This window comes from Filobasidium floriforme (genome assembly GCF_021052385.1).
Source record: "Filobasidium floriforme strain CBS 6241 chromosome Unknown HD553scaffold_5, whole genome shotgun sequence".
Classification (NCBI taxonomy): Eukaryota; Fungi; Basidiomycota; class Tremellomycetes; order Filobasidiales; family Filobasidiaceae; genus Filobasidium; species Filobasidium floriforme.
The window spans coordinates 78509-98019 of record NW_025763626.1 but is presented as its reverse complement, the minus strand read 5'-3'; the positions used below and the strand labels follow the sequence as shown (position 1 = coordinate 98019).

The 19511-nt window shown below is 53.4% G+C and overlaps 6 protein-coding genes and 1 non-coding gene across 7 annotated transcripts; 5 read left to right on the top strand and 2 right to left on the bottom strand.

The window, feature by feature from the left end:
- The first annotated feature begins 257 nt into the window (after window positions 1-257).
- HD553DRAFT_306864 (uncharacterized protein) lies at window positions 258-1420 on the top strand. Its single transcript, XM_046179346.1, has 6 exons — window positions 258-448; window positions 517-575; window positions 655-780; window positions 893-1066; window positions 1135-1177; window positions 1243-1420. The coding sequence occupies exons 1-6, from the start codon at window positions 430-432 to the stop codon at window positions 1302-1304; spliced, it is 483 nt and encodes a 160-aa protein (XP_046038323.1). The 5' UTR covers window positions 258-429; the 3' UTR covers window positions 1305-1420.
- Window positions 1421-1557: 137 nt separating this feature from the next.
- Window positions 1558-7945, bottom strand: HD553DRAFT_269487 (uncharacterized protein; the record flags this gene model as incomplete). Its single annotated transcript, XM_046177619.1, has 19 exons — window positions 1558-1653; window positions 1727-1859; window positions 1925-2042; window positions 2108-2206; window positions 2275-2389; window positions 2458-2568; window positions 2644-2730; window positions 2791-2935; window positions 3010-3498; window positions 3559-3793; window positions 3869-4207; window positions 4503-4997; window positions 5063-5218; window positions 5289-5698; window positions 5831-6024; window positions 6090-6430; window positions 6497-6586; window positions 6655-7297; window positions 7370-7945. 19 exons carry the CDS (start codon window positions 7943-7945, stop codon window positions 1558-1560), a joined length of 4872 nt encoding a protein of 1623 aa, XP_046038322.1.
- Window positions 7946-10267: 2322 nt separating this feature from the next.
- On the top strand, window positions 10268-13810 carry HD553DRAFT_306860 (uncharacterized protein). Its single transcript, XM_046179345.1, has 5 exons — window positions 10268-10987; window positions 11241-11321; window positions 11391-12311; window positions 12379-13094; window positions 13158-13810. The coding sequence occupies exons 1-5, from the start codon at window positions 10741-10743 to the stop codon at window positions 13338-13340; spliced, it is 2148 nt and encodes a 715-aa protein (XP_046038321.1). The 5' UTR covers window positions 10268-10740; the 3' UTR covers window positions 13341-13810.
- Window positions 13811-13913: 103 nt separating this feature from the next.
- Window positions 13914-15851, top strand: HD553DRAFT_334124 (P-loop containing nucleoside triphosphate hydrolase protein). Its single transcript, XM_046182128.1, has 3 exons — window positions 13914-14121; window positions 14200-14455; window positions 14527-15851. The coding sequence occupies exons 1-3, from the start codon at window positions 14061-14063 to the stop codon at window positions 15683-15685; spliced, it is 1476 nt and encodes a 491-aa protein (XP_046038320.1). The 5' UTR covers window positions 13914-14060; the 3' UTR covers window positions 15686-15851.
- Window positions 15852-17563, bottom strand: HD553DRAFT_348466 (uncharacterized protein). Its single transcript, XM_046183383.1, has 7 exons — window positions 17195-17563; window positions 16980-17127; window positions 16764-16910; window positions 16594-16695; window positions 16422-16520; window positions 16226-16330; window positions 15852-16148 (listed from the first exon to the last, which is right to left on the bottom strand). The coding sequence occupies exons 1-7, from the start codon at window positions 17267-17269 to the stop codon at window positions 16033-16035; spliced, it is 792 nt and encodes a 263-aa protein (XP_046038319.1). The 5' UTR covers window positions 17270-17563; the 3' UTR covers window positions 15852-16032.
- Window positions 17553-19108, top strand: HD553DRAFT_348465 (uncharacterized protein). Its single transcript, XM_046183382.1, has 3 exons — window positions 17553-18323; window positions 18399-18978; window positions 19085-19108. The coding sequence occupies exons 1-2, from the start codon at window positions 17610-17612 to the stop codon at window positions 18816-18818; spliced, it is 1134 nt and encodes a 377-aa protein (XP_046038318.1). The 5' UTR covers window positions 17553-17609; the 3' UTR covers window positions 18819-18978; window positions 19085-19108.
- On the top strand, window positions 19075-19181 carry HD553DRAFT_t27. The gene has a single exon. It is a non-coding gene; the product is annotated as a tRNA-Pro (tRNA).
- The last annotated feature ends 330 nt before the right edge of the window (window positions 19182-19511 follow it).

Sequence of the window (19511 nt, the reverse complement as noted above, 5' to 3'; positions counted from 1 at the left end):
ACATCAATCTCCATAGTATGCAGGCGGGACCGGCATTGTTCCACCTATTTGAACAGATCATATGATTGTGTACGTGAGGCGCCATCATATCATTTCACTCGTCGCGCTGAAACGCAGCCGAAGCCTGATTAGCGCGGGATCATTATGATGTCATCGCCCCCGAAGCATGAGGAGGACGAGGGTTTCAGAACGAGGTCGAATTAGCTTTTGTCAGTTGAATCAGCTTCGTCATTCCCCCCTCCCCCCTCCGCCGAGCTGATTCATTCCGCTGATCAGCGGGTCGGCGGAATGTATATAAACAAGATGAAGATCAGAAGGACGACAACAACGATAGACCTCTTCTCATCTCTCTTTTCTCACTAAATCACTCTTCCTTATCCTTCGAACACACTACAAACCCGCAAAGCTTTCCACTTTAATCTTACCAACATGTCTGAACACAGCGACAGTGAGTTCAGATGCTTCTCTGCTTCAAAGGACCCCCATACTGACCATATTCGCTTGACTGTCATACAGACCGAGTTCTCGGAGGCTACAAGGCCACCTTGTCCAACCCTAACACCAGCGACGAAGCCGTACGCACATCAACCCCGCTTCTTCACTCGTTTGTGAGGTTAAGCTAAGAACTTCCGTTGCGTGGTGCATCCTCTGCAGAAGGAACACGCTCAAGAGATGATCGACGAGATGACGGGAAAGTCCCAGTCCGCCGGTCACCAGAAGAGGCAGCACGTCGACCACGAGAAGGGTTCCCACGAGACCGACGACGAGCACAACAACCGAGTGAGTCCGACTCGTGTGGCCTGCTTGCACGCATCCAGATTCCCTTCCATACATAACATCAGGCTGATGAGATCGGATCATCCCTACACCTGTTCTCTCATCGTTTTGCCAGGTCATCGGCGGTTACCGAGCCACCCTCAACAACCCCCGAACTTCTGACTCTGCCAAGGAACACGCTCAGGCGATGATCGACGAGTTGACCGGCGTCCCTTCCAAGCCTTCGGGCGGCAACAAGAAGGCTCATGGAAAGCACGACAAGGAGACTGATGATGAGCACGCTCACAGGGTGAGTCGCGGTTATCCAGCAGACAAGGCTGGAAGAGATGCTCAACGAGTCGAATGTGTGGACGGCAGATCATCGGAGGTCACAAGGCTAACCTCAACAACCCCAACACTTGTGAGTCGCGATCGGTCCCCTGCCTCACAGAGCTGCCCCAACTGACCCGCTTCTCAACATCGTAGCTGAGGCGTCCAAGGAACATTCCAGGGAGGTCTTGGAGGAGTACGGCGTGGTCCTCAAGTAGGAAGATGTCTTCCTTACAAGGAATTTTCCTCCTTTACCGCAAACTTGTATTTGCTCACCTTAGGTGATTCATGAACTTGATACGGCAGGATTTATGAGACAGACGATATGCAGATTCTATACACCGATCGGACCGGTTACGGGTACTTTACTGTGCGTTTCATGGTCTAGGATACAAGGGGTGTTCATGTCGGAAATGGGTCGTGTGGTTTCTTGGCCGCCCTGAAGAGAGAAAGAGGAGGCGAGGTCGTCGTCTAGGAAAGCAGGAACCCTTCGGCTCCTTCGTGCATCGCTCTATGTAGTTGGGATTCCATGATCTCCTTGGTAGAATATTCGGGCAATTTGAGATACTGTTCAATGTCACGTCCGATGGGTCAGCTCGTAATTTCCTCCGCCAAAGTTTGCGCGCAATAGAGGGCTTACCTGAGCGCAGGTCATCACACTGGGCAGGTAGTCGTCCGGCTTGAAAGGAGGCGGCTCGCGTTTCCTGACAACGGTGAATTGAGGATGCAGTGACTTGAACCCTCCCAAGGGCAGTTTGGGCGCGCCCGTGATACTGCGAATGCCGATCGTCGGGTCAATTGGCGGTAGACGCTAGCTATCGCCTCAACGTCTACTCACAATCGAAGGAAAGTCCTTCGCTCCTGTTTGGTATAGCCGGTCATCAAATCGATCAGGAAGCGGACTTGCTTGCTGTCGCTGTGATAACCGTGATCGGCCTTGATAGCCAATTCCACAGCTGTTGTAGAATGAAAAGAACGGTCAGACTATACTCAACGACAATGCTCGACGTCTCATACTCACTTTCGCGAGACCAATCTTCATCGGGATTCCCGAACAGCAATCCCATCTCCTCTGGAGAGAAAATGGACAATTCCTTGATCGGGAAGATACGAGAGAAACCTGATAAGAATTGCGACCTTTCACGTCAGCTCCTGCAATTGAATCAAACCGACATTTACGCCCCCTACCTTCGCGGAAGCTATCAACCGATTTAGCAATCCCCGTCTGCAGAGTAACCTTGTAGACGAGCTCGATGTATTCCTCCAGGTTGTCAAGGTCCACGTTCACGTTCGATCCGTTTTCCTATATTTGCGGTTTTCATTAGCATGAAAGTCTCGAATCAAGCTAGAAGAAATGGTTTTAGAGCTAACCTTGAGAGGAACATCGGCGTAGCCAGGCAGAGTGAAGTCCAATGCAAGATCATCGATCGAGGCACCGTCAAGATTGAGGCCCTCGTAAGCCTGGGACCGGGCAGCAGCTCCCTGCAAGCGGTGATGAGAGGGATTGATGTGATCAGCTGCTGCTTTCTTGATCTTCAACAACATTCCTCCACGTACTATGCCTTCTTCCGCATCGATTTCCTGTTTTTCAGCCAAAAGCTTCTCCAGTTTGCTCATGGTTCGTGCTAGCTCTGGGTCGACAAGCTGTGATCGAGCAGTCGGTTAGACGTTTGACGGAAGACCGATCCATATGGAGTCCCTTACCTTCAACGTATCAAGCGAGAGGTCCACGTGATCGCCAAGGATGGCCTTCAAGAAAACCTTGTTGAAGTGAAGGTCGATGATCCTTGAATCGTAGAGAGCACGACCAACGAACATGCCCAACCCTTGGAAGATGGGAGCCATGTCCCTGTAACATGAAGATGTTGCGGCCGGTCGTTAGCGGAAAGGTCATACTCCGAGCCAAAACCACGATCAGCTTACTGATCCGACGCCGGACCCGCTTTATCTTCGGCGCTGAAAGGTCGAGGGAACAATCCATGAGGATGGTGAACCCACTCATCGCCCTTGCTCGGATCCTCATCCCGCCACATCCTGTTGGAGCGAGCGGCGAACGCTTTCGAAGCCAGCGAGTAGAACTCCAAAGTCGGTCCAAGACCCGTCCCATGTTCGTCGATGTACTGGTAGTCCAGGATGTATGCAGACTGACCCCAAAGCTCCATCGCCCTTCGGACTGACATGAGCATGTGCCGACGGTCGATTCGCAAAGGTTGTCGTCTGGGAAGCGGTAGGTACCGGGTCGCGTACTCGTTCTGACGCGACTGCCCACCCGAGGCGGCTGCTGACATGTGCCGCTGGCAAAGTCGAGGCAAGCCGAATGCAGTGCTCTGCATGAAGGTGTACCTGGCCTCGAACGGAAAGAGGAACCTGAACGATTTAGGCAGCTCAGTTGCCCAGGAAGGAAGTGCCTCGCTAAGGAGACGACATTCGTCAGCGTTGAAAGTTGCGGAACGACCGACTCCAACTGCTTACCATGCGACCAGCAAGATCTCGTCCAGTTGACGGATAAATTTGGCAGTCATCTTTGCATTGATGAAGGCTCCTTCGTCCAAGACACGAGAGTCAACCTCACCCAACTTGTCCCGCTGCTCTTCGTTGATGGCGTGAATGATACGCAACATCAGTAGAACAGTTGCTTGAGGAGATTCTTTCTTCAATGTGCCCGGAAGACCGTCTTCGGAGGCAGGGTCGACGTGTTTTGGGATTTCTGGTTCGCAGCCTGGGCAAGGACAAGGCGAATAAGCGGTTTGTTGTCCGAGCTGAACTGTGTGGTGAGGCTTACCGGGAAGAGGAGCAGGCCCTTCGACCTTCCTGACATGCAGTATCTGCCTGTCGTAAAAGCTCAACCGCACCGAAGTACCCGACATCCTCTTGACCCGAGAGATTGCCCCGTAAAGTGACTCTTGGTATCCCAAATCGTGGCCATTATGCGAGAAACGGTAGTGATAATCTGTAGTGGGCGCTTTCAGAGCCGCAGCATAAGAGCGTGTCCGAGGCGGCACTCCTGCCACCCGAGAAGTATCTGCAGCCGAGGCTTCAGGAGTAGGAGTAGCGACTCGGGTGCCATGAGGGGTGATGCCTTGCGGCTTGGAACCATCTGGTTGATGAATATCGTGAGCTGCTGTATACCGTCTCTACGGAATGCTCTTCGAAGCCTTACCAGAAGGAACCTCGAGGTCGACGGTCTTCTCCTGTAACTGATCGCCAACCGCCTCTTCGTCCTGCTCGGCATCATCATCAAGGTGGTCTTCAAGGAACTGGGGTAGATAGGTATAGGAGGAGCAATAAGTCGCTGCGCCGCATCTGCGATTGGCCAGCTAAGACACTCACGATACCATCGCCCTCCATGTCGTCGTCCATGTCCATCTCATCGTCATCATCTTCGTCATCCAGAAGCATGTCGTCGCCCATGAGACCGGGCATCCCTTCTTCGCCATGTTCATGTTCATCGGCATCTTCGTCGTTCTGCGTGGAGTGATCGTCGTCATCCTCTCCAACAGCGAAGTCTTCGGGCTGTTTGAGAGCATCCGATTCCGCTGGACCTTCCACTGCGGCGTCATTCGAGGTAGGTTCTGCATCCTCGACTGTTTCACCACGCAAACGAGCGCTGCGCCGGGCTGCCGGTTTGGCTTCCGTAGCGGCGGGCTGTTTACTGGCCGATGCCGAAGCACTGCCGGCTGTGCCTGCATCCAGCAAGGCGTCCAGATCCGACTTCACAGCAGCTCCCGAGCCGGTTCCGGATATCCGCGAGCTCGATCTTAAGAATGAGTTCATTGAAGAGATTGGAGCAACGCATGGTAGGGAAATTTCGATAACCTTCGCCTTCCAGTTGATGGGCAATGGACTGTCGCTACCTGCTGACAACTGTACAGTCATAGTTCGCAACAAGCTTGGTAGTGTGCGCTTGGGATCTGTATGCCAAGCAGGTATCAAAAACTGCTGACGTTGTGGAGATGACAGCAGAAATTGTGCTTACCCGTTTCTGCTCCACCATTGGTCGTCTCCACTTCAAAGTTATCGAGTCGACTTAGACTATCCTGCAGTCGCTTGACGAGCAAAGCCAGAGGGCTCGAATCACTGTCGGCAGGGGTCTCGGCCAACGCTGCGAACAGGATGTTGCGGTGGGCGACCGCTAGATACAGAAGACAGCTTAGCTAACCGGGCTTGCGGGCCAAGAGCATCGAGAATCACAACCGACGTACCTTTCTCCCCTTCCTGTAACATCCCCATCAATTTGGCTAGCAGCCCGCTTTGCAGCATCTCAAAGCTCGAAAGCGGCTCCATTCTGTCGGTAAGCAGCTCGGCAATCCTCGTGAATGCCTTCTGAAGATCGTCGTCCGTGATTTCAGGGTCGGACAGCTGCTGAATGACCTCAGCAACAGTCGACGAGCTCGAAGGCACAGCACGTCCTGTATCAGACAAGCTCCATCGCTTGATCTGGAGGATCTTCGCTCTGACGATATTTGCATCGTGAGGATTACTGGGAACAGACGAGACTCGACGTGACGATGAACCCGGCTTTGCGCGAGCGACGCCCAGGGCACGTTCGAAGGCAGAGATCTGGGTGAGATCTTCGCCTGCAAGGGCCTTCAAGAGGGTGGAAGGCGTAGCGCTGGTCGAACCACTTGGAGTAGCTTTAGGCGTGTCATCGGCCTTGTCAGCATCGGTCGCTCCGGATTGTGAGGCAGACTCGGCGTCTGGCTTTGTGGTCGATTTCGTTTGGGCGGCTTCCTTTCTTTTCGACCTCGCTGAGGGCGATAACTCTTCGCCCGCCAGCTTATCAATTTCGTAAAAGACTCCTTCCCTTTGGAAAGAACGCGTGTAGATCGCCGGCAGCTTGAAAAGGAGCAGCTCGGCCAACTGTAGTGCGTTGGTGACAAGAGCCGGGTTGTCCCTGCTGGTAAGGATGGAACTGAGGAAACTGGCAAACGATACGTTCTGAACAGTCGAAGATCATCAGCGTCTTAGAAGGCAGCCGATGCACAGATGACGTTTAGACTCACCTGCAAGGCCTCGGTTAACTGCTCGTCCGTGCAGAAGGCGATCGATCGTTGCAGAGTGGCGAGGATACGTGTCCGTACTTTCAAAGCTGCTGAGGCATTGTACACATCGACCAGCACCGGGATGAGAATCTTGCTGAAGGTATTGACGACCTCGGCGTTCTCCTGCAAGACCTCCTGCCTTTTAAGAACAGCCGCTTGAGCCTCTACCTTGTTCCGTTCCATGGCTTGATTCAGGCCGGAGATACCGAGCGAGTGCGCCTGAGGTACGCTCGACCCAGCTTGCGGAGTTGACGTCCCAGTCTCGTTTTGTGGAGTCTCTACCGGTGGAGTAGCGGTCGCAACTGCTGCGGCGGCCGCATCCCTCGACGCCTTGACAATTTCGTCCAGAGTCTGATCCGGAGTGATACCTTTGTCAATCTGACGTTGCAACTTGTCCTTGGCCTTGGCGTAACGAGCCAGCATTCGCTCAGAGTAGTTTCTCGGATCAAACACGCCGTCTGCCGTTCCACCCATTACGCAGCCATTAGCATAGACGCATTCTCTTGACATTCTGGATTAGACATACCCTGTGGAGCTGGAGGCAATAATTCACAAGCCAGATTCAATACCTCTTCAATCTGTTCCTTGGCTCGAGTCCCGAGATTTTGTAGGATGACGGCTTCCGCAGGCGCATCTGTCTGACCCTTGGCGATGTCTTGCTCATCCGGCGGCAGCAGACCCGTCAAGATGAAGTAGATAGTCCGAGGGAAATCCGCCTCGAACAGGGTCATGGTCACCTTGGCGGAGCTTCGCACACCGGCTGTCAAGACCTTGAGCAGATTGGCGTATACCGAAGGCGAGATCTGGGGCGAGCCAGATCCGGGCAACAAAGCGCCGTTGATCGCATCGATCATTTCACGATCAAGGATGTCTTCGAGGATATCAGCCTTGTAAACGTAGCTGTTGAGCAGACGATACATGATATTCGCGGCGCCTTCGACCAAAGCCGAGTCGGAACGGGCCAAAAGACCACGGATATGAGGCAAAATCTCCTTGATTTTAGGGAACTCGGCAGCGGTAAGGTAACGACAACTGAAGATGACCGCGCTGACGATGCTCTTCTGCACGTGAATGTCAAAGAAATCGAGGATGTCGAGCATGATCTTGAGACCGTTCTCTTGTATGATACCAGTGCCTCTCGATTGATATTCGGCAAGCTTGGCGAGCGTCTGAGCGGTGTGGCAGTAGCTCAAGTCAACGACATGGTCATCTATAGACGACGGCTTTCAGTAATGACTCACCACAATGACCTGTTCGGCCAGCTCGATATTCTCAATGGAAGTCAATTTGTCACACAACACCTTGACCCCTCCGTTGCGAACGATATAGCCGGCCGTCATTCCATGTCCTTCGGACGACATCATCAAATTCTGCAGACACCGACATGCGAGAAGTTGCGCCTGCTGATCCTGCTCGGGATCCAGTTCGGCGTCGGCGGACGGCATCTTGCCTCCCGAACTGAGCGCCATGGCGTACATCATCTGCTGCTCCTCGGTCATCGAATCAAAGTCGTCCTCGTCGTGAGCCTCGACAGCGCCTTCATCCTTGCTCTCGTCGTCACTTTTGCCCTCGACGATAGGCTTGCCGGACATGAGTCCCAGAAAGACCTTGACGGCGTCTTCCCAAGGAAAGTAGTGAAACTGATCTTCCTGCGCGAGCGCAATCGTAGTCGTAGCTTCCTGTAATGCCGAATACCTGCTAGCCGGCTTAGGGCTCTTCAAGTCCTTCAACATTTTCGTCCACGTGTCTGACCTCGCCCCTCCCATCCTGCCTCCGCCGAAGAACGCGCCTCCACCTGCGCCTGTGAGCGTGTTCATCAGTGCTTGGATTCTCTCAAGCTCTGCTGCTGGTACCTCACCAGACCTGGGCAGTGAACCGAACAGGCTGGACATGGCATTAGCAGAGGCGGCAGCGGCTCCAGCTCCGGCTCCCTCTCCGGATTCTGTGGTCTTGCCCTTGGCCTTGGCCTGCTTCGGAATCTCGTCCTCGTCATCCTCATCCTCGTAATCGTCTTCATCCTCTTCCGCCGAGTCATCATCACTACCGGCATGCGGCTCGGGTTCGGCTTGGCGACGCTTCGACCTCCTCGCGCTCGTCGCAACCGGAGTGACGGGTGCAGACTTTTTGCCACCCTGACCCCCAGCGCTCTTTCGACGAGTTGGCATAGGGTTCGGCTCGACCTCGTCGACGTCCATGTCCTCGAGACCGGGTACCACATCCATATCTATCGGAGCATCGCTTTCCAATCAGCTCGACGCACTCTCAAGCTTCCGAACCATAAGGTAGACACGCACCGTCATCCGTTTCGTAGCCCTTCTTGCCATTGTTTTTGCCTCTGTAACACGATCACACGCCCACCGCTCGTCAGACTCGATCATTTCGAGTAGCAACCAGGCACGAAACGCTCCTCTACTCACCTTCCCTTCTTGGCCGGGGCCTTGCCTTTAGCTTTCGCACTCATCTTCGGCTTGTCCGCGGTCGCAGTTGTCGCCTTCTTGCTCGATTCACTCAGACGAGCTCGTTTCTTTGCAGGCGGCTTCGAATCCTTGGTAGCAGTGGAAGTTGAGGCTGAAGCAGTGTTCCTGCTGGTTGAAGGTCCGGGAGCGCTCTTGAGTTGGAGTTCCTGTTCGACCTCTTGCTCGTCTTCAAGTTCCGAGAGCGAAGAAGATCGTTCTCGTTTCTTTCCCTTGCCCTTGTTCTTGGTGGATGTTGAGGCCGAGGTGGATGCGGATTGAGTTCGGGTGCGGGTACTGTCATATGCCAAGAAAAGGCGGGAATCTCACATCAGCACCGGATTGCAAGTATACCATGTGACCCGTGTAATCAAAGGGAGGATCGCCAAAACCTCTGCGATTGATCATCCGCTGGCTTTTCAGGTCCGAAAGGCCTTCATACAGACATCACGGATGACCTTGATCGAGAGGACGAATCGAGTACTCACGATTTGGCTTTCGTCTCCTTCTTCTTGCTGCTCGAAGCCTTGCTACTGCTCGAAGGTTCGATTTCGGCTTCCTCCGTCAAAGCAGCCGTCGATCTCTTGGTCCTCGTCTTCCTGGTAGATCGAGCGTTGTCCGCAGCTTCAGGTAAGGCGGAAGAGCTAGCTAATTTTCCGGTAGTGGGTTCTTTATTCGAGGAGCTCGATCCGCGAGTCTTGGTAGTGATCGATCTCGAGTTGGAGGATTTGTTCGTGGGTGTAGCCTTGGTGCGGGTCGTGGTCGTGGTTGCCGGAGGGATATCTTCGAGATCAGATTCGTGCGGATTGTTGTCCATCACGATGAAGGTGCTTGGGTTCAGTTGAAGTAGACGGTGCTAGCCATCTGGACTATCTATCTGGTTTGAAAGAGCGGGATGTTGTTTTAGTATCGGGAGCCGTCGAGGTAGGTTGCCATACGTGACCTGGATGAGGGGGTGATCAAGCTCTTACCTCGTGCGGTGTCTGATCGTGTTACTGTCGTGACTAGATTCCACCAAGATGAGAACGTACGAGATCCACTTTTAATTTTCCGAGAGTAGAGACGACGTCGTAGATGGATCGTATGGATGGAAAGAGGAAGGCGAACAAGAGGCAAGAGGCAAGAAGTAGAGGCTGTTGATCGTGCTCGATGACTGGTGATCTAGCGACCAGGGTGGGTGGGTGACGAAACGACCAGGAGCTTCGGTGAGGCGAAATGTCAGGCTCGCGTGGGCGTCATTCATTGCCACGTCATTTGCCACCATACCGAACGCTCGCGAGCCGAGCTTTAATTGATTACCGTCTGAAGCTGACGTGAAGCCCTTGCGTAAGCACACACGGAATGGAATGGTCGACCTCCCAACAATTCGTACTAGCAATTTCAAGGTCAACAACGATCAGAATAGAGAGGCATACAACTCACAACTCGATCGACAGTTGGGCTTGTTGACTCGGCTCGACTACACAATAGTCATGGCCCTGAGAGCCCAGGTCGTCGAGCGATGCAGGCCCCGTTCCGAGACACTACCACCCACCTCGCACGGCAGCCGAGGTGGACCACGAGCGGGGCAGAGCCAAGCGCAGCCGTTTTCACCCGCGCCAAAAGTTGTATTTTTCGGGACAGAGAGGGTAGAACGTGAATGAGCCGGTTCTTCCGCTGAAACTTATCCGATCAACCCACTTCGTCCGGGGTCTGTATAACGTTCAGCATCACCTCTCGATCTCTCCATTCTCCGTCATCGTCGTCTGTCGGTCTGTCTCGTCCGTCCGGTTCTCTGCGTTGTCGAGGAGAAAGGAAACCAAGCAAGCCAAAAAAAAGATAGCTCTTCGCTCTTGACTTTAGCTCGTTAGGCAGGGAAAACAACTCTTTCGAGCTCCGGCTGTCTCAAGTAAAAGGAAGGACGCTCTATCTATCATCCGTACACACAACTACACAATCTCTGATTCGGTTCGCGACCGCATCTTATACCAGGACAAGTGATACCGTTTCCCGGCTGTTGTGAGACAACAATTTCGCTCGCAAGCACTTTATAAACACAAAACACCAAAAAAAAAAAGTCAGACTAGCCCGGATCAACTTCACCTCGAAGCCTGCCTCTATCTCTCTGCGCATATCATCTGCACAGAGAATAAGAAAAAGAGAACCCACTGCCTTTGAAGATGGCCGAACCTCAAACTCAGGCTCAAGCTAACGAGCCCGTCGAGCGAGTAGAGGAAACTCCCGCTCAGACCGAGCAGCCAGAGCAGGCAACTTCTGTCCCTGCTCAACCTGAAGCTGATGCCGGAGCGGCCTCTTTCCAAGCTCAGCAAGAACGTATGAAGGCTCTTCACAAGAACTGTGCCGAGGGTGACGTCTTGGGCGTAAGGGGGATCTTGAGCGGGAGCTTGGAATTGTTGGAGAGTATCGGTGAGTTGCGTTCCGGAAGTTTCGTTCGTTTTCCCTGTTCGATTCTATGAGCAACGGAGCCTGGTCAAGGCGGAAAGGGCAGTTCCCAACCAAATTGCTCAAGCAGTCGAACGCGACGGCTGGTGACAAGCTAGACTCTCATGCCAGAGTACCGTTGTCTGCTCGTTCGATTCAAAACTGCAGTGAACGACCTGAATGAGAGACGCTACTGTTGCAAGCGCGAAGGCTGATCTCGCGTGTCGATTTTGTGCAGACCCTGCGACTGGTCTGACTCCCATGTTGCAAGCGATCTATGCCAACCAAGTCGAGGTTGTCAAGGAGTTGATGATGGCAGGTCAGTCAAACTACTATTTCTGATCTTGATGGCTCGCACAAAGAGACTGATGTCGCTCCGGAATCGCAGGCGCCTACCCCCCTCCTCCTACCGTAACCTCCGAGCCGGCCATCCTCGCTGTTCTCTACCCTCAGCTTCCTCCCGCCCAGTTTGGTATGCCTCCTGCTCCTGCGCACTTTGCGCCTATGCCCAACCCGGGTTCGTCGAGCGAGTTTGCTGGATCCGAATTCGCTCCCATCTTCCCAGGAAATGGTCAGCACCGGACGTCGGTGTCTCAGGAGAGGCACCATGATGCCAACAAGCTCCCTCCTACCGAGGTCTCCAAGACCATTCCGTGCCGCAACTTCCCCAACTGCAGGTACGGAGATGCTTGCGTTTTCCAACATCCCCAGCCTCAGCACTTTTACACTTCAGCGCCTTACCAGCCTGCCGAGTTCGTCCCTGGCGGATTCCCGGGGATGCCCATGTACTATGGGATGCCACCACCAGCGCCTTTTGTTCCCCTCGATGCGCAGACTCCTGCTTTCGCACCTCCTATGCCTCCTGCTCAGCACAGGCAGTCTGTGGATGTCAACGGAGCTGCTCCGGTAGCGGTTTCGCCTGCTGCTCCCGCTCCCATCCCTCTGAACGGATCGGTCGAGACCAACGGAGTACCCGCTCAGTCCTCGGCGCCGTCTCAACAGGCTCCCGTCTTCCACCCCCGTGCTGCCGGGATGAACGGTTTCCCGGTCAACCAGATGCCGTTCTCTCAACAAGCTGGGTTCGATCAGAGCAAGAAGGGACATCACGTCAAGCGAATGTCGTTCGGAGGGGTCCCCAAGGCTGCTTGGGCTGTCAATGGCGGAGGTCCTGCTGCTACGCTCGCCCGACAGGCAGCTCTCGGTTCGTGGAGCAATGGACAACCGCCAGCATGCGTCTTTTTCCAGAACAGCAAGTGCAGGAACGGAGAGATGTGCAAATTCCCTCACATCATGCCGGATGGTACTGACAGTGAGCTTGCTTCGAAGATCATGATGACGAAAACTACGGGGATACTGACGATACTCCGAACTGATAGGTCGTCATCCCGACGTGATCGCTGGCACCGTCGCCGCCGCGCCTGTATCGACCAACCCTAACTTCAGGCCTCCCACGAGGGGTCGAGTGCCTGTGGGAAACAACTTCCACTTTGAGCGTCAGCAACACTTTATGAAGGTTCAAGCCATGAGGCAACAACAGGTCGCTTCTCGCGCTTCGCAACCGTCGACAGGGACGACGAGTCCTGCCGAGAAGACTGAGACCGTCGCTGAGACTGAAGCTGCGTCTGCTGCCCCTGCAAGCGAGGAATCCGCTGCTCCCAAGGCCGAGCCTGCGGCAAACGCTGTTCCTGTCGCTCCCAAGGCTCAGGCCGCTGCCCAGGCTGCTCCCCGTACGAGAAGCGTGCCAAACACCCGGGCTCATTCGCCGAATGCCAATGTCCCTACCAATTCGCGAGCTCCTCGTATCGGTGGAAGATCAACGCAGGTCGGAAATGGTCAAGCCGCTCGATCGACCTCGATCCCTGCTGTTGCAAAGGAGGTCAAGCAGAAGCTCCCTAGTGCCGACGACTTTCCGGCCCTTGCCGGTTCGACCGGATCCCTCAATGGCGACAGCGGTGTCATCGTCAAGCCTGGTCCTTATGGTAACAAGACGGCTGCTCAAGTGTTGTCTGCGCCCGCTCCTCACAAGCCGGTAGCTACTGAGTCTGAAGAGGTCAAGGCCGGTTCTCGATCCAGGACTTCTTCTGTAGGACAGGTAAGCGGGTCGTCACTGGAGATGTCCCTTGCAGTCTGCTAAACTACCTCGTACATCCGACAGGGTCTCTCTACCGAGTCTGATGACGAAGCCGTTGTCATCTCCATCAAGGAGACTCCTGAAGCCTCGACTGTGCCCAGCGTGTCCGCAACTCCTTCGTCGGTACCCAAGGCCCCCATCAGCTTTGCCTCGATCGCCAGCAAGACGTCGACGGAAACCCCTATGATGGTAGTTTCCCAGGCTTAAATCATCTGCGAAGTATCGCACGTTTGATCAAAAGGCGCATCACCGGCCGCGCCAAATTCCTTCCTTGTTTCATACTCTCCCCACCGCCCTAGCCCAGCACCGTCTCTCGTCTTATCAGGTTTCCGGTCTTTCTCGCTCTAGCATACAACAACGATAACGCCGCTCTCGTGAAGCCTCAGCTCTCGACTGCCTACAACATTCCTCGCACCATATATGGACAGGCTCGACCTCTACGCTCCGGACCGCTCGCCGACACTTTCATCTCTGCGCCCTGTGTCGACGCGATCTCGGAGGATGGATGATCTCGGACGCCGCTTTTTCTTTCCACTCACTGCTTGCTCGCTTTTCTCCGTCCGTCGCATGACTGTTGCCACCTTGCATGTATTCAGATCTAGTTTCCCCTTCTCCGTGTTGTCGCTTTGGCCTAGCCGAGGTCGTTGTCACTCAATGATATTGGCATTTTTGTATTACCTTTGGTTTTGGGCCCCGGTCATCCCTCGATCCTCGATCAGATCTCGATCGCGCAAGAGATCCGCCGTTTCCGACCTCCACTTTGAACTCGTGAGGCATATAAGTTAGAGGCATATCCTTCTGAGTTTCTGAACGCCGGCTATCGATGCTTCTACCACATCGGCAACCTCTCCTTTGGATCCGTATAACGATTAATACATAGCTAGACCTTGGCAAGGCGGTACCTGCTTCTCTGGCGCTTAGCCAACCATGTTCGATCTGGAAACGTTGCCCAGCTTGGACGACCAGGACCTAGCGGCATTGCAAAAAGGTAGGTCACAATGACCCAATAGGCAGACTTGTGACATGGTACATTCTGACTTTCTTGCTTCGCTCTTGCTTTTTGTAGCGGACTACATCGAGGCTTCCGAAGTCATCACGGCTGCCCCGCAAGACGTACTCAAGCGTCTAAAGTTGGCGGATATACAACAAGTCAACCGTCTCGTCCAAACGCTCTGCCAGGATGTAGCCCCGAAAGCGAAGCGATTAAGCGATGTTGCCGATGAAGATGACAAGAATTGGATCACGACGGGAGATCCAGAGGTAGACCGTCTCCTTGGCGGTGGAGTCAGGACAGGCGTCATTACAGAGGTCTGCGGAGAGAGGTAAGCTGCCGCTCGATGTGCATTCCATACTGGTTCTGATGCTGTTTGGCTCGGCTGATACTCGTCTACAGTGCGTCGGGAAAGAGTCATTTAGGATTACAACTCTGCGTAGCAGGTCAGCTACCAACATCTTCAGACGAACTATTACCTTCTGGAGCCATCCTGCTCACATCGGAGCGGAAAGTATCGTTCTCGAGGCTGGAAGAGCTCGCTCGCCATATTGGCACACAAACGGATCCCAAAGCCGCGAAACTCGCTGCCAAGACGCTTCTCGACAACGTACATACGTTGCATATCACCGAGGTGGATGGTCTGGACCATGCTCTGGCGTATATCATACCTGCGATGATATCTCGCATCTCCGCAAAGAGCGGCAAGGATGGCTCGCTTCCCATCCGATTACTCGTCATCGATTCCATCGGCGCTTTGTTTCGCTCATCATTCGAGACGGGGTTTTCTGGCTTGACCCAGAGGAGCAGGATGCTCTGTCTCATAGCGGACAAGCTAAAACTGCTCGCGGAAACCCAGAACATGGCCATCGTAGTGATCAATCAGGTGACGGACGTTTTTCAATTCAGCTCTGGACCCTCGAACGTCCCTTCCCGGCCCGAATCGCCTTCCCCTGTCATTACACATCAATCGGGCTCGACCATTCAGGACGGCTCGAACAACACCTTGGAAGAACCCACTCCGACAGATGTTCCGGATCAGCCCACCATGACGTACAAGCGACAATCTCGATACTTTTCTGGTCAATCTCAATCATACCCAAAAGAGGCTTCGCTCGGTCTCGTCTGGGCCAATGCCGTTAACGTACGGATCATGCTGTCCAGGACGGGCAGGAGGAGGCTGCTCGACCCGGAAGATCTCGGGAGGAAACGAGTCCGGTTGGCAGCGTACGATAGGGAGGTCCAGCACGAACAAGGTGTCGTCAGCGAGGATACCTTTGAGCCGACCCTGATTCGGCGGATGCATCTGGTCTTCTCGCCATTTGCTAGGCAAGAAATGCTCGACTATGTCATCCTCCAATCAGGTATACACTCGGTACCTGAACGAAGACGCATCGCAAACGAGGACGTTGGCGACGGACCTGCCCCGCAGAGCAGTCGTAGCAACGCGAACGACCAGGAAGCTGTGGGATCCTCTCAGAGTTTCCAGGATGACCTGATCTTTGACGACTTTACCAATCTACCACCGGATTTCTGGGAGGAGCCGAAAGTGCCCCCTTAGATGAACGATCGACACGAGCCATCATTCGCACTAGTTATCACAACAACCAATAACGACCGCATGTTATCCCTCGACGACTTGTACGAAGGGTGCATCATCTAACGAACCTTTGTAACCGGATTGGATTGTCTACAACAGTATCATTCTATTCATACCATGAAGATACATCACGTCAAAATTCAGGGGACGATGTCGCAGGGAATGATGATGCAACAAGGCAAACGAAATCAAAAAAGCAAGCGCTGCTCGTGGCGATACAAACCGATCTGCATAATCATACACCCGTACGGAAATCTCTTGGTCGTCCACGGTCACACGACCAGTCAGCCAGAAACGGAAGAGCCCATTCACTTCTCTGCTGTCGATGTTGATGTCGACTTGGCACTCGCTGGACGGGTCGTCAAGCTGCCAAACATGCTGTTCAGGTCGTCCTCCTGGACAGTCGATTTGAACATCAACCGTACTGCATGGAGTTGAATATACGCAACCGCATCAATCATTGATTCGGTATGAAAGAATGCTTGCTTTTTGCCCACTGACCTTGGTTAAGGAACCAGAGCATCATCGATCGATCGTGTCCCCGTTCCTCCTGAGCTTTCGCAGCTAGGCGGTTAATCCCCTCCAGATGTGGCTTCATGTGAGAAGCTATCGATGAATGCACATCGGACAAGCCTCATTAAATTTCTATCGACTTCTGGCTTGACCCAACCCTAAAATCACGCAATATTTCACTCACGCTTAAATTTACCGCCCCCCTCCTCTTCAAGAGCGATTGAATATACTTCTTCAGGGTTGTTAGGATCGATCTTCGTATACTGGCATACAAAATAATTGCCTGGCACAAACAGGTTGTTCGATATGAGGTGATACTTAGTGGCTGAGCGAGTGCACTCTCGGTTTCGACTCACCGACATGCTGTACATCTAACCCTAGAAGCTCAACTATTCGAGCCAGATCTCGCTCGTCCTTGTTCAAATGCTCCTCCAAGACCTGACTTTGCTTGGTCTTGGCTGAGGGATAGCGCAAACCCAACGACGAATCAGCAACGACCGTCAGAACCCGTCACGGACAGACTCACTCTCTTTAATGCTCGCGATTTCTCGGAGCACGCCCTGATGATTCGATTCGAGCTGCATAATCTGGTCTTTCTGCTTGGCGAGCTGTGTGGTCAGAGTTTCGAGCTCTTTCGTCTTTTCCCCAATAGCGAGTCGTTCCGATTCGAGTGCTGCATGTGCCCCATATGGTATGTGAGCCCGCTTGTTCCACTTTTGCTATTCTTGTCAACTGCACGCACCTGCACACATCCTGGTCTCTTTTTCCTTCTCCGCCTTGATAAGGTCCTCGAGCTCCGCTTTGTTGATGTCAAAGTCCTTCATCTTTTCAGAATGTTGGCGGGAGAGACCCGCAAGCTTGCCCTTCATGACTTCCGTATAGCTATCCAGCTGGCATGACACTATCATATCAGCTGTGTCCTCGAGGTAGTTCAGTAGAGGTCAGACAGCTACGCACGGCCAGGAGGAAGTTGTCCATCCTGAACTTGAAAGTCTCCCATTGCGTGTCGACAGGGAGGTCGGTTTGAGCCATTATGCCGCGATTGGTCTCCGTTATCGATCTCTTATTGCGTTTAAGGTCAGGAAGGATACTATACGTCAACTCTCCGGTATCTAAGATCTGCCGTTTCTCTGATAGGAAGCTAGAAGTTGGTGAGATCAGATAGCAAACCCCCAAGTCGGCCTTCTTCTTGTTATCGATTGTTTGTTTACAAACGGATATTCGATCTTGAGAGCTTGGTCGGCAGACCGAGGTCAAGCTAGGACCTCGGTTACCATTCACCTGGTACAACTACTTGTGACTGTTCAAAGGCGAACTTTCTTGGGATCCTCGAGTTGGAACACCAACAACGCAGCCAGAATATTGAGATAGCATGCCTCGAATTGTGACAACGTCGCTCGGCTGTTGTATCAGCCTGAAGCGCGATGTTCCCCCTCTCAGGCGAAATCTGTCGACAAACCTCATCAAGCATTCCAGGGAGGGCAAAGAACCATATCAATACTATTGGACAACATATTTCCCGGCGCACGATCCTATCTCATATCCAACGCTCATCCCGGAGGACCATCCGACTGCTCCTCTGCACAACTTGATGGCAAGATGGCATTCTACCAAACACGACTACGTTTCCAAAGACTGGAGATCGGCCGTCAAGCGAAAGACGGAGCCGACCGTACCGCCTCTACCTTCTGATGAAGAGAATCAAGCCGTCTTTGATGCGATCCGGAAGAAACGTACAGCTGCGCTGAAGCTGTATCGCAAGCTCGAACGTTCCGAGGTGGAGTATTACCTACGAGGACTCAAGCATTCTCCACTTCGCGTGTTGAAAAGACCCGGTTCACCAGCTCGGCCAGCAGTGACGGGCAAGCTGGCTCGGCTTCTGGAGCAACCCGAGTATCGACATCGTTGGTATCTCCGAGAGCCGCAAAAGAACGTAACAGGGTCGATGATCGTGCCCGAGACGTCGTCGACCACGGAGCAAGCCGAAGATAGGGTGTTGCAATTGGTCAAGGATTACCGATTCGACAAGCTAGACATCGCATCAAACTTTATCCGATTGGCTTGTCGAGTGATGAAACTGCACGATGTGAGTGAGTACGTTTCAGAGTCGCCTAGCTTTAGCTGACCACTCAGCCTGTTTGGACCGCCCCTGAAATCTTAGCACCATCCTCAATTGCTCATGCAGTTCCTTCCCGAGGCCAGGATGTTTGAAGTCAAGATTTCCACCTGGACCCACACCCCGAGAAAGTTACCAGAGCCCGACACCGTCCACGCTCCTCTCGATCCCCTTACCTTTGACACCGACTTCGACCGGGTCACGCAGGTCAACCAGTACAAACACACCGTCCTCTCGGACGATCAACCGAAGATCAAGAAGACCGTCCCGGCTACACCGGGCTTGACGAGGAAGGATTTCTTGCTTGCCTGGGAGCTGGATGCGGCGGAGAACGAGGCGAGGATGAGGACGAGTACGCTCAAGCATCGCAACGAAAAGTGGAAGGCCAAGGTGGCAGGAAGGACGGCAAAGGCAGGAGATCTCGCTGATACGCTCAGCGCGATTGCGAAGATAGGAGATTCGTGACCCGAACTTGTCACAAGGCGCTACCCGAGACTGGCGCCGGCACGTGCATATCATACTACGCTACTAGGAAATGTAGAACCCAGACATCGGATACGAACACCGATCTTCGGACGATATTCATGCATGTGTATATGTGTGTGTATGACGGTCAGTCAGAACAGTGAGTGACCTGACTTCAACCTGCGAAATGTTCAACTGAGTCTTGCTGATGCAAAACTTTCTATATATTTACGCAACTTCAAAATTTGCTATCGATGGCGCTTTAGTCTAGAGGTACGATGCCTCTTTCGGGTGGTTAAAACCCGTCCTGTTTCAGGACTTAAGAACGTAGAGGTGGCCCCGGTTCGAGTCCGGGAAGCGCCCTTTTGACCTTTTTGCCCTTTTTGCGCTGCGACATTGAAGGCTCAATTGGATGGCCCCGGTTCGAGTCCTGCTTCTGCCCTCTTTTTGTCCACTTTCGCAATTGCAGCACTTGTATATACAGGATGCTCACAAGTTCGACTGATTTTCTGCTCTTGCTCTGTTCACATGTTCACATGTGGTGTCAAATCAAGCGATGAAGACGATGGAGCTTCCGTATGATCCGTCGAGTCGGCGCAGGTAGGTTTGAGATCGACGCGGAAAAGGGACGGGGTTGGGGTAGGTATGACGTTGTCTATACCAGGTCAGGGCCGGAGGAAGCTGGGTCCAAAG